The 14,116-nt window shown below is 46.7% G+C and overlaps 1 protein-coding gene across 1 annotated transcript; it reads left to right on the top strand.

The window, feature by feature from the left end:
* The first annotated feature begins 10,012 nt into the window (after positions 1 to 10,012).
* On the top strand, positions 10,013 to 11,679 carry TMEM30B (transmembrane protein 30B). The gene has a single exon (XM_032767733.2). The coding sequence runs from the start codon at positions 10,014 to 10,016 to the stop codon at positions 11,046 to 11,048; it is 1,035 nt and encodes a 344-aa protein (XP_032623624.1). The 5' UTR covers position 10,013; the 3' UTR covers positions 11,049 to 11,679.
* The last annotated feature ends 2,437 nt before the right edge of the window (positions 11,680 to 14,116 follow it).

Genomic DNA, 14,116 nt, shown 5'->3' with positions numbered 1-14,116 from the left:
GAAAGGTCTTTATGTATCATAGCGGGGGAGAAATGCTGGGTGCGTGCTTGGGGCGCGTCTGTTTTGGTTTCTGTTTTAATGTTGTGCGTTTTGGTTGAATTCTGGAGTGAAGGTTAGGCGTCTTTTTTTTTTTTCCTTGGCCAAGACAATTTAAGGTGGGAGGCTTTGAACAGCGCTAGAGGCAGCAGTGGCAGTGCCCAGGACAGGGAAGAGACAATGAAGCTGATCGGATGTGGCGCTGTGGGGATGTAATTCTGCTGGAGCACACCCCTGAACGGCTTCATTTGTATGAGGTGGCCACTGAGGCTGATAGAAATCCAACGGTTTGGATGCAAGGTGGGAATATGGTTGACGGTGTGAGGGGATTTGAGCGTAATGGTGGGGAGAAGGAGAGAGGAGGTGAAGGGAAAGTGAAGCATGCAGTTGTATGTGCAAGCCAGACTGGACGAATCGTGAGGGGAGGCTGTGGTGAGGAAAGTGGCAGCAGTCAATATGGGGATAATTTGAAATCGCACACTATTATCGGGAGTTCATTTTGATATATTTGTGGTAGCTGCGACTCTTAATCTCTCCTTTGCGATGTTTCAGACGGGTCACAATCAATAGTCTCTGGTGAGGATGGTCAGGTAATAGATTCCCGCTGGACGTTATAGGCACGCGCTGGGATTCAGTATTAGAGGCATGGAGACCTTGACTATCCAGAACGTAGCTTAACTATGGAACACTGTGGTATTCATTTAACACTTTTAGTCTTCATTTGATTATGACCATTTTCTTATATATGAGGTTGGAGGCTAAATGTGTTAAGGTGAGATATAGAATCAAGGGAATTATGCTATCTGCGTAAAGGGAGAATAGGTGTACAGGTGGTGACAGACCCACAGACACAGTGAGGTACAGGAGGTTCTGAGTCCTTGAGTTCGGCACGGTCTAAAGGACCGGTGCCCCAGACCGAAGGGAGCGAGCCCACAGTCTGGCGAGCACCAAGTAAGTACGTGCCGGACCAACAAGAAATGACAAAAAAACAAGATCGAGGAGCTGGAGGTTCAATGATGGCTAAAACTAAGCGGAACCCACGCAGAATGGGGGACAGGGACGCGAACAGTAGAACCCGGGTCAGCAAGGTTCGCCACTGCTCCGTCATTTGTCCAAAGGCTTAGGCAGCCTAAGGGTGAAACCAGGGGGCGCAACGCGCGCTCGATGGAAGACTCGGGCCTGTGGTGCGGATGCGTGACAACGGACAGAGGACAGAAATAGGCCCCACAGTCGCAGAAATCCCATCAGCAACCTCCTCTCCTGGTGTGTAGATGGCTAGTTTGGCCAGGGCTAAGAGGAGGTTGAGAAGGAGATCCCGTGACTTTGTGGGGCCACGGATGGGGATGCGTAAGCAAAAAGGAGGGAAAAGTGTAACCAGAAACGCAAGAAGACATCAGGAGACCGGAATACAGGAGTCTGGTGGAGGGCAAATATACTGGTCACTGGATGAGTAGTTTTCTGTTGAGTGACCAGAGCAGGGGCTGCACTAGAGTAATCAGGAACCTGCTAGAACCAATTAAGGCAGACAGGCTGATTAGATCACCTGCAGCCAATCAAGGCAGGCTAATAAGGGCACCTGGATTTAAAAAGGAGCTCACTTCAGTCAGGTGAGGAGGAGCTAGAAGAGAGGAAGTGTGTGTGAGGAGTTGGGAGTAAGAGGCACAAGGAGCTGAGAGTGAGAGGCTGTGCTGCTGGAGGACTAACGAGTACAAGTATTATCAGACACCAGGAGGATGATCCTGTGGTGAGGATAAAGAAGGTGTTTGGAGGAGTCCATGGGTAAGTAGCCCAGGGAGTTGTAGCTGTCATGGAGCTGTTACCAGAGGCACTATAGACAGCTGCAATCCACAGGGCTGTGGGCTGGAACCTGGAGTAGAGGGCGGGCCTGGGTTCCCTGCAAACCTCCCAACTCCTGATCAGACACAGGAGGAGTTGAGCCAGACTGTGGGGAAGATCACTGAGGTGAGCAAATCTGCCAATAAGTGCAGTACCCACCAAGGTACAGGAGGAACTTTGCCACAACAGATAGTGTATCCTTCTGGTTAGCAAAAAGAAGCACCACATTTAGTGTAAAGGCTATATTTTGTGAAAATCATCATGTATTAACAGTTACCAACCACTGAGAATCAGCCTTTCTTTGGGAAAATAATTGCAAATTATAAATGCATAACTCTCTAAAAATCGATGATTTAAATCCAGGTTCCCTGCTTGCTGATTTGAATCAGTGGTTTAAATCAGCGATATAAATCTATCCATTCTATCAGGTTCTATTCCCAGTTCTGCCGCTGAACCGCTTTGTGTCCCTGTTCCCTAACTGTAAGGGATAAGGACTGTTTCTCACTATGTGTATGTATAGCACATAGGGGCCCAGATCTTGGCAGGAGTCTCTAGGCATTATTATAACATAAATAATAATAATTTGTGTTTTGTCTTTCTATTTACATCCTCTCCTCTGTTGTCTTTCTCTTTCTCACTGTGTTACTTTCCTTCTCCCACCATCCTCTCATTTCCTTGCCTTTCTGTTTCTCCTCCTCTCCTGTCTTCCTCATCTGTTTGATTCTCCAGCCCATACCTCCTTACCCTCTCTTCATTTTGTTTCACACTCAGTCTCTCTCTTCTCCTCTCCACCTCATCCCTTCTCCCCTTTCCTGCCACTTTGTCTATCAAATGCCTTCTCAGGAAGCCTCTGCTGGATTTTTAATGTCTTTTGTACTTTGAACCCGCCATCCCTGTTTTTTTTTAAATCTCAGAGTAAGGCAGAAATGTATGAAATCAAAGCTAGGGTTTGAGCCACAAAAAGGCATCTGAACACAGCAAATTGTTTTTGGCTTCCTTTTTAAAATGTTTGTAATGTGGAACCCACTTGTAGGGGATTTCCTTATATGAAAGTGGAGTGAAAATCCAGTGAAATATAGTGAAGCAATTTTCACTCTTATAGTGAAGCTACTCTCTGCTTATAATGAACTTCACTCCATTAGAATCAAGTTCTGTTGAACTAAGCCTCTGGGAATTTAGCAATTGGTGCCTACCAGACGGGAGTTAAATGCAGCATTCCAAGGAGATCATGACTCTCTCCTCTACTCTGCAGGAAAGATTCAACTACTGGGATGAACAGGAAGGTGGTTTCACCTTGCTGTCAGTCTTCCTACAGTTGCTGCTTGCTAGCTTGGTTTTCCAGTGTCCTCTCCCCTGACAGTTGCCACTGCTCTCTGTAGGAAGAAAATACAAGTCTGCATACTTCTGTTGTGGCTAAGGGCATTTTGTATGAGGAAGGTGAAAAGATATTGGCCAAGATATTGGCAGGTTCGTTTCTCAGGCAAGTCCTTTTTTATTATGGCAAAGGTCTGCTTAAAAAGAAATTCAGCCCTGTGCAGAGGGCAGCATAAGGGTTATGCAGCATTGCCAGCTCTTTTAACTTTATCTTGAGTTGTGCAAAATTTGATGTGTTTTTTTTTTAAAGCCCCAGCTTCTGGAATCAGGAGATTATATGAGAATCTCAGCTTTCATTTAGGAAAAAATAATGTAAAAAGCCTGAAAATGTAAAGTACACACATACCTTAAAGGCTCAGAAATGAGAAGGTACCTAAAAAGAACCCAAAATTTATTTACTTTTTTTTACAGTCTCATGATTTGTAAACCAATCTCAAGATTATTTTGAGGCCAGATTTTTGAGTAACTGGGATTGGCAGTACCACCTGCAAATGGGATTCAAGTGGCAATAATACCCACAATTTATATAACACTTTTCAATAGTAGAACTCAAATCACTTTACAAAGGAGGAAAGTATCATTATCCCCATTTTAAAAATAGGGAAACGGAGACACTAAGAGGTGAAGTGACTTGTCCCAGGTTACCCACAGGCAAACCAGGAATAGAATCAAGGTCTTGAATCCCAGGCCACTGCTCTACCCACTAAGACACGGTGCTTTTCTTTTTCCTTATGGTGGCTCTCTGCACAGCAGTGAATTTAATGGATTTTTATTTGAAAACACAACAAATTTATAAGAGTTCTATCCTATAATTCAAAAATAGCCAGACTATTTATTTTAAATACTGTACCATTCTGCTATAAACAGTAAGTAGTTCAATTGTCTTTCCAGGGTAAGTCTTTATATTCTAGCTTTCATCCCAGACTGACTTTTACAGCCCAGTTATAGCCACTTAAACACAGAGGTCAGCAGCAAAAACACTGACAGACTTTTAACTAGAGAACTGAACTGGGCTCTTATAACAACTGCTTCTTTTCAAACATACACTAATTTTCCTTAAAAAAACAAAACAAAAAAAACCACTATTTGAATTGAGTGAACTATATGGGAGTAAGAGGAAGTCACAGGATCTGGATTTTGCCCTGCTATTTTATTAGCAGGAAGTAACACTGGAACATGATTACTGTTATTTCATGAAACGTGTTCTACTAAATTCCTTCTTTGTACTGCAAGATTAGTCAATATGGGAAAACACAGGGGTTTACCTATTCCTGGAAATAACATATACAGACATGCCCACTTCTTTCAAAATTTTGGTGATAAACTCTGGAAAAAAGAAAACAAATCTTTAAAAATTATACAAGTGATTTGGTAACCACTGAAACAGCAAAATGCACCATAAGTGACAGCTTCTAGTGCCCACCAGGATATGTGAACGCAGTACTCACTAGTACATTTAGGGCCCATAATGTGCATGAGTGGCAGCTGGCAGTGTGTACCAATCAGAGTGTATGACTATGGTAGCTGGAAATCTTTTTTTTACCATGAAGTAGTCTAGGAGATATTTTAAATTGTTTTTTATTTGACAATCAGAGTCCTTAATTTGGTTTTGTTCTGAAAGGGGTTACCTTAATTTAAAAATATAACAGAGTTACTATCATGACCAAATTGCTGATTCTTGGCAAAAGATCTATGTCTTTTTCATTACTGGAAGAGAGAACACAGGGCAAGGAACCACAAGAACAAATGGGAAGAACCCGTGTTGGAAGTAATTCAGAGAGGATGTCAGGTGTGTCTGTTTAGTTACTTCTTGTCTACAGCAGGGAATTTTTACAAAAAAACCCCATTGTAAATACACAGGTGTAGATAGGATTTAATGTAGGATGTCTCTCTGGCATTAGTGATACAGTGCTGAAAAAGGCTGCTGGAGTCAGAAAGCTGTCTATACTGAGTTCCTGCCTTTGCAAATGCTACTGTCACAATCAAGTGCAGTGTAGCAACAGCTTGAGAGAGAAAGTGTAAATGTAATAGCAACAGGAGCTAAATTGGCTACGTACTCTCTTTCAGCAATAAAAAGACATGGACCTTTTGTTTAATCAACTTGTGCCTGTACATGCTAACCCCCCAATAAACATACTGCAGGGTCATGAACCGGAATTTTGTAGCTACCTAAGAGCATCTCTACACAACAATTACATCTGTGTCAGGGGACCCCTCAACCCAGTTACAACACAGTTCAAAAAATTGTAAAGAGAGGCGACTTTAACTGTTTCATAAAAGACTAAAATCTTGAATATATCATTGGACATACTATCAGTTTCCCCACTGGGCATGTCAGAGACCACCTTAACCTTTTGAATAGACATAAGTCACACGTCAAGCTGCTGCACATAGGCACCAGGCATATTGCCAGCTGCCACCCCCGCTCCCCATTCACTCCCCTCTCCCTCCCCCACACACTCTAAACATACTACCAGATGCTATGATCAACATCCCCCATGGATAACAGTTACGTGAATTACTTACTCATAAGGATTTATGTGCATTTGGTGCTGCTACGTTGCACCCACATGCTTGAACAGACATTAGGCCCACTACTAGCTCCTGTGCTCAGGTGTCCTGATGAGGAGTTAACTAGGATATGTCCAAGTTTTACATCCTTATAGAACACGGTTAAGGTTCCATCTGTACTATAAACTGGAAATGCTTTGTAACCTTATCATTTGATTTGATGGCAGCTATAGTCTTTGATGGTAACTGGTGAGTCCCAGAAGCTAGCTGTATGAAGCTTGGAGTGCAGGCATCCAATTTGTTTAAACCTTTTTCCCTACTCAGCATGTGAAACATTCCTAGCTGTGAAAAAGTGGAATGCATTTCTATTAAGCACGTTTTTTCACCCTGAACAGCCCTGCTTGCAGGTAGAGAAAGAAACACTTCTTTTGTATACATTAACATCACTGAAACAATAGCACCCTCAGTAAAAAATTAAGCTATTTTTCCAGATTTGGAAATTAGTAGTAGCAGTCTCATTTTATCCATTGCCAGTCATGCCTCATATTTTCCTGGTTGAATGTTGGTAATTTTAGAAACAAACACGCCTAATGTTTCTAATTAACAAAAAACATACAATGCCTTTGACATCGTAAGTTGTTAAGATGTTAAAATACTGGAATTGTGTTTTTTATCAGGGTTCCTTATCTAGCTATTTGTGGAACTCCCCTTAACTGTTTGCAGTATGAGCAGTGCTTTCTCAGAGAGTAGTGCCCAAACTTGAAAAACACCTTTTTTGAGCCTTGCATAAAGTCAACCCTGGATAATCAATATTTGAGTTTGAATGACCTAAGTATTAAGGCAGCAGGCGGTGCTATGTTTGCAGATAGTGAGCTGGGCTGTCCCACCATGCTGTGCGGAGTGTGTGTATAGATTCTGGGCGGGCCTATTTATAGTCAAGTATCAGAGGGGTAGCCGTATTAGTCTGGATCTGTAAAAAGCGACAGTCTGGTGGCGCCTTACAGACTAACAGACGTATTGGAGCATAGGCGTTTGTGGGTGAATACCCACTTTGTCAGTTTGCTATATGTTGTGTGTGTATGCATAGATACTATGCTGGGCTGACCAGATGCCATGCTGGGTGTATATGTATTTGTGTATATTGTGCTAGGCTGAATTGTGTGTGTGTAGGTTTTGCATTAGGTTGTTTACATATAATCCATATTCTGTGTGCAGATGCTTTGCTGGCTACATGTAGATACTGCATCAGGATGGGCTCTATGCGTTTGTGTGTCTGTATTCTGCAGGACTCTGTATGTTTGTAGATACACTGCAGGACTGCCTTTGTGTGCGTGTACAGAAGGTCTACAGGGCTGGTCTGGGTTGTGTCTATGTGTGTGTATCTTATGTTCTGTGCAGAGATGATTGGCTTGGCTGAGCTGGGGTGTATGTGGATGGCCTGCAAAACTGGGCTGTGGTGTGTGTATCTTATGTTCTGTGTATAGATTTAGTCCTGCGGGCATTGGCGCAAAAAAATTAAAAATTCTGCACCAAAATAATAAAAATTCTGCACACAATATTTTAAAATTTTGCAAAATTCTGCAAATTGTATTTGTCAAATAAATGTGAAGGTTCCAGCATGGCTGTGGGGAGCACAGGCCACTGGCTGCACAGAGGTGGGAGATCACTGTGCTGCTCTCCCTGGGGAAACAGACTCAGCAGTGAGGCAGCACCCAACTCTGACACAGCACAAGGACTGGGCCTGCCCCAGAAACACCCAAAGGCCCTGCCCTTCTGTGCCAGGTGCACTAGGTGCGGGTAGGAAGGCTCAGCCCCGCAGGATCCAAGTGTGAAGGTGCTTAGTGGGGGAAAATACAGGTGTGGGTTGAGATGGTTCTGTGTCAGGCAATCTGGGTGCAGGTGGCTCAGTGTTGGATCAGGGTACAGCAGGATCTGGATACACAGGGGCATGTCGGGGGTTCTGGCTGCAACGATAATGGTACTCTGTGGGGAGGGGTCCAGATGAAGGTGGTTTGGGCTCACCAGGAGGGCTCTGGGGGGGATGGAGCTCAGTAAGGAGGCCTAGGTATGGGGGGGCTCAGTGAGGGGACCAGATATGGGGGAGCGGAGCTCAAAGGACTGAGGATTCAGGTGTGGGTGGCTCGTCAGGGTAGTCCAGGTACAGTGGGAGTGAGGCTCATCGAGGGAGGGTTCTGAGTGTGTGGGGGAGTGAGGATCAGTGGGAGGGTCTGGGTATGAGGGAGTCTGGACATATGGGGGTTGGCAGATGGGGGAGCAACTCCCTGTACAGAGATCTTTCCCCCTGCAGCTGAGGAGCAATGGTTGCAGGAAGTGTGTCCGGGGGTGAGAGGGGAGTTTGCAGAGCTTCCTGCAGCTGGGGAAGAAATGTGAGGTGTGCCTGACCCTGCCCCAGATGCCATGCAAAGGAAGAGGAAGTCCCGTGCTCCCCAGCCCAGCTGGGACTAGCAAATGAGCCCAGTACAGGGTAAGAGCCACCCTCCATGTCTTCCCCAGGCCCACCGCACTACCCCCCAGTGATTTACCTCTCTGCCCACTGCCCTGGGCACCCGAAACATACCGCTGGGGAGGACTGCATGACTGCTCTTGTGGCTTCCCTTTGCTTCCCCATCAGAGAGTCATTTTTCTGCAGAGAAGCAAAGAAATCTGCAGAGTATATAAATTTTTCACATGCACAGCGGCACAGAATTCCCCCAGGAGTAATAGATGCAGGGTGGGATGCGTGTATTGATAAGACTGATTTGTGGTTGCACTCAATTTCCTGGTGCTGTTAACCAAATTAAAGCAGGACTGCCCAGAGGATTCAGGGGGCCTGGGGTCCTCGGCGGTGGGGGGGCCCCAAATCAGTGGTAATTTGGTGGCGGGAGGTCCTTCTGCTCCAGGACCCGCCACCGAAGTGCCCTGAAGACCCGCGGCGGGGGCCCCCCGCCGCTGAAGACCCGGAGCGGAAGAAGCTCCAGGGGCCCAGGCGCCTTGAGAGTTTTCCGGGGCTCACAGAGTGAGTGAAGGACCCTGCTCTGGGAGCCCCAAAAAACTCTCATGGGGGCCCCTGTGGGGCCTGGGGCAAATTGCCCCACTTGCCCCCCCAGGTGGCCCTGAATTAAAGTGGGTACAGATTTGCCCTTCATTCACAAGAAGTAGTAGTTTGGCTGGGCAGGAGGCTGGGACCAAGCTCTCCCTTGGGCTCTGAGTCCCTGCCCTCTGGGGCGTGTATGTGTGCTTGAGGGCTGGGCTGTATGGGATGCTGCTGTGGGAAGTGTTGTGGACAAGGTGAGCTCTCCCAGCTCTGTCCAGACCCTGCTCCGAGGGGCAGCTATTCCAGAGAGCCGGGCTCTCCTTAGGCTGTATGGGACCCTGCAAAGAGGAGCACTGTCGAAGAGCTTAGCTCTCCCTGGACTGTGTCTGGGGGATGGGGGCTAGGCCAGAGAGCTCTCCCCAGGCTGCATGGTACCATGCTCAGGGGAATGATGCTAAGATCCAGGCTCTCCCTGGGTCGTATGGGACCTTGCCCTGGGGATGCTGTCAAAGAGCCAAGCTCTCCCCTGGCCTATCCTGGACCCTGCCCAGAAATGGGGCACAGGGTGGCTATGCCGGGCTCTCCGTGGGCTGTATGGGACCCTTCCTGGAGAAACGATGCCAGAGAGCTGGGTTCTCCCAGGGCTGTATGGGACCCTGCCTGGGGGTGGGGGCAATGACAGGGATCGGGGCTCTCTCTGGGGCTGTATGGGACCCTCCCCGGCAGTGGGGGCAATGGCAGGGATCGGGGCTCTCTCTGGGGGTGTATGGAGCCCTACCTGGGGGCAGTGCCAGAGATCAGGGCTGTATGGGGCCCTGCCCAGCGGTGGGGGCAATGACAGGGATCAGGGCTCTCTCTGGGGCTGTACGGGGCCCCGCCCGGCGGTGGGGCAATGGCAGGGATCGGGGCTCTCTCTGGGGCTGTACGGGGCCCCGCCCGGCCGTGGGGGCAATGGCAGGGATCGGGGCTCTCTCTGGGGCTGTACGGGGCCCTGCCTGGGGACAGTGTCGCTGACCGAGCTCTCCCCAGGCTGCCTATGGCCCTGCTGGATGGGGGCAGCTGGCGCTGCACGGCAAGGCTCTGTCGGGGAGCCGGGGTGCCTGGGGCCGTTGCCCGGGCGGGGCCGGATGCGGGCTGGCGGCACCGCCCCTTACCTGGCCGGCGCAGGCGGGGCGGGCTCGCTCTGAGGCGGGCCGGGGCGCTTCAGTGGAGTGGGGGCACCATGGCGGCCGCCCAGAACAAGCCGGACAACACGGCCTTCACCCAGCAGCGCCTCCCGGCCTGGCAGCCGCTGCTGTCGGCGGGCACGGCGCTGCCGCTCTTCTTCTGCGCGGGCCTGGCCTGCCTGGCGGTGGGGCTGGGGCTGCACTTCTCCTCGGACACCATCCGCGAGCTGGAGCTCGATTACACCGGGGCGCCGGGCAGCGGCCACAACTGCTCCCGCTGCGCCAACGCCAGCCTGGCCGGGGCCGGGGGCTGCACCTGCTCGCTGCGCTTCGAGCTGCCCGAGCGCTTCCCGGGACCCGTGTGCCTCTACTACCAGCTCTCCAACTACTACCAGAACCACCGGCGCTACAGCGTCTCCCGCGACGACCGGCAGCTCAGCGGGGACGCCTCGGGGCTGAGCAACCCAGCCACGGAGTGCAGCCCCTTCCGCACGGACCCCCGGGGCATCCCCATCGCCCCCTGCGGGGCCATCGCCAACAGCCTCTTCAACGACACCTTCGCCCTCTACCACCTGGCCAACGGCACCTTCTACCCCGTGCCCCTGGACAACCGAGGCATCTCCTGGTGGACCGACTCCAACATCAAGTTCAGCAACCCCGAACTCATCAATGGCAGTCTGGAAACCGCCTTCAAGGGCACAACCAAGCCCCCCAACTGGCCTCATGCTGCCTACATGCTGGACATGGGCAACCTCAACAATACCGGCTTCATCAACGAGGACTTCATCGTGTGGATGCGCACTGCAGCTCTGCCTACCTTCCGCAAGCTCTACCGCCGCGTGCATGAGGGCAACTTCTCCTCTGGCCTGCCCCAAGGCACCTACCGCCTCGACATCACCTACAACTACCCCGTCCTCTCCTTCCAGGGCACCAAGAAGGTCATCTTCAGCACTGTTTCCTGGATGGGTGGCAAGAACCCCTTCCTGGGCATTGTCTACTTGATCTTCGGCTCCGCCTGCATTCTCACTGGCTTTGTCATGCTGGCTGTGCATATCAAGTTCCAGAAACAAAACCAAATGGATGTGGAATAGAGAGATGAGCTTCAGATTCAAAGTTTGATGACATTTGGACTTCAACTTCCTCCAGACTTTGCTGCTAGCATCCAGGCCTTATCCTTCTCTTTCACTGTTATAATTCTGATCTCAGTGGGTTTGCTGTCAACTCTCACCAGTGTAAGTGAGAGCAGAATTGGGCCTTCCATGTCTGTAATGGGCTGAATGAAAACCTCCTTCTCCTTGCCACAAAACTATGGGAAAGTTCAAATCTGATTAAAACTCTACAGCTCCAACTTATTCAGACTGAGCATCACTTGGTGTATATATGTGTGCACTTAAAGGATCACTGTCAGATTTTCTTTTTGCATAACACAATTACCAATGTTTCTAATGACATGACAAACTTTTTTTTTTTTTTTGAGTGGAAGAATTTTAACCTGTTCCTCTTCTTACACCCTTTTCCTCTGGGTTTAACTTCTGTTTTTCTAGCCTCTTTCTACCAGTGAAAGTGAAGCTTGCTAGTTTCTGTTTATTGATGTAGTCAATTGCATATTCAGGTTACCATGCATTAGCACAATGGCCTGCTGTTTGAATTGCAAACTTTGAAGTGGATTGTCTTTAAAATCTAATAGTATCATTTAATAATCTTAACATTTCCATTAGGTCTGACAGGCCCCAAATACAGGTCCTGTGAAAATCATAAGTTATTGGTGCCTTTTTCTTTAAAGCAGTAAAAGGGACATTGAGCAATATCTTAACAAGACCTAAGCTCAGTAAGAGACAGTTTTCACAGTGATGAGTGCTACCATATTGCTAGAGTCCAAGGTGTAAAATACTCCCATAAAGAAGCATCATTCTGCTGGTGATTGATCTGTAATTAGTAGATGCTTATGGCTAACAATCCAATTGTCATCTGTTATCATTTTAAAATTTTATTTTATTTTCTACTTTTTGGAGAGTAGGAATGTATACTAGTCCTTTACTGAAATGGAAAAAATTGAACTGGAGCTGTCCAAAAGGATAAACTTTAAGGCTGATATTAATCCTTTGTGAGAGACTATCTTGTGAGAAACCAGCTGGGTAAATTGTAACAGTGATCCAAAACCATTTATCTTCCCTCTTTCCTTCCTCTCACTTGGAGTCATGCTGGTAGCTGCAGAGAGAGGAGCCCTTCCCCTGTATATAAGTGACATTACCTGTAAGCATCTTCTGAACAAAATTGACTAGTGTTGGTGGAGTCCACCTAATTTCACTTATCAAGCACTTATGGCAAAAGGCTCCTTTCTTTCTCTGCTGTAGATTTATCTTCCATTAAAAAGGGTGGGAGGATCTTACCTCGTCTGTTTTTTCTAAAAGATATTGCTAAGAATGGCATTAAATAACTTTGAGACTAGAAACAATATGGCAATAAAAATTGGTCATCCAACTTGCTTATCTAAAATGTATGGCATATAAAATAACTTCATAATATTTTCAACCAAAACATACCCAATCATGTGTTCAGAAACAGTGACCCGAGCTAGGAGAGTCATCTGAGTTCTCAAATATGTATTTTCTTGAATGTTTATATTTTGTTTCTGTCCTGTGAGGGTCTTTTCCACCTCTTAAAGAGCTGAGTTGACAACAAGTTAAAGTAATGGTAGCCTTAGGGAACTATCACTTGATAGTGGTTGCTCATGAGAGGTGCTCTGGTTAGCCCTGATTAGGATTTCTTATTAGATGTCTGAATGCCTGTGGCATGTAGATCTCTAATTCACAATATAACTGCTCCCCTTCTCACATCTATGCATATTTCAAGTCTTTGGGCAAGTGTGGAACCTCTTCTTAATTTTTCAAGTTGGGTGATTCTTACTCCAGAAAAGTTTCTTCAAACTGAATTATAAATGCAGGCTTATTACGACTTCAGAAGCAATGTCTTTTATACCAGTGCTGTGAACTACATGTCAGTTGAAACGTGAAAAGTTATGTAAAGTCTTAACCAAATTGCTTTTAGTTCTTTGATAATGCTTTGAAGTACACAAGTAATTGTCTATCTGAGAAATGACTTTGCATATTAAATGAACTTTTTTTTCCCCAAAGCTCACAGTGGAACTGGCGCTGTAGAATGCTGCAAGTGCAAGAAAAGACCTTCATATGAACAAATATAATAGCAGTGTGTTCAGCTTATGGCCCAAATTCTGCTCTGTTCAACCCACAGAAATACCACTGAGGTTGCAAAGGTGTAAATGAGGGCAAATCTTGTCCTTTCTGTTTGAAAAGTCTGATTCATCTGGGAAGTAGTCTGTAAGATGCGAATATACATAATTCTTATACTAACTGTTAGGAATGTTAGCTGTCTGGATTGTGAAATGGGTGCATCACCCCACAAACTGGTAATGCTGCCGGTTCTGCTAGTATCTCTTTAGCTTAATAACTGATGTGGATCTTCTGGAAACCAACTTTGAGTGGAAAGAACAAGCTCAACTTCAGTAGGGACAGTGTAGGGCTTTTTGTGGAAAGAACTCAACTTCCTAAACCTGCTGTAGTCCATATGCCTTCCAGAAACATTCACAAACTGCAGGCCAGCTGAGCAAACCTGCCTTGAGAGGTGGTGACTAGATTATGCAAGCAGATGAAATGGAGGAAGACTTCATTGTAGACTGGAGGCATGATTCTATTTTCACTTACCCTGGTGTGCATAACTTCATTGAATCCATGGAGTTCTACTCTGATGTAACCAACTAAATCAGAGGAGAATCAGAACCTCGCTGACTTATGAGAGGCTATTCTGCATAATTTTCAGTAACTGTTACTTGTCCTTATTTTGTTTCCTTTGTAAAGAATACTTCCTCATTAAAGTATGTGTAGATTTTAATCCTAGATTATATATCTTTTCCCAGCATTTTAACTGCAGAGAGAGTAAAGAAATACTTTTATTTCCCATTACCGCCTGATGGATCCCTTTTAGTTTAAAGGAACTGGGGGTGACCCCCCTTTCTCCTCTCTCCCCAGTCCATTTTGATAACTTTACCTGATTCTTCTATTAATAAACAGCTCATTTCCCCCATTGAAGGCATAGTTATGAGTTTGACCACATGAATGAATATTGAATTTCTCTCTAGAAA

The sequence above is a fragment of the Chelonoidis abingdonii genome, chromosome 19, assembly GCF_003597395.2.
Source record: "Chelonoidis abingdonii isolate Lonesome George chromosome 19, CheloAbing_2.0, whole genome shotgun sequence".
In the NCBI taxonomy this organism is placed as follows: domain Eukaryota; kingdom Metazoa; phylum Chordata; order Testudines; family Testudinidae; genus Chelonoidis; species Chelonoidis abingdonii.
Note: the sequence above shows the minus strand (reverse complement) of the source record. Positions and strands in the feature narration are given on the sequence as shown.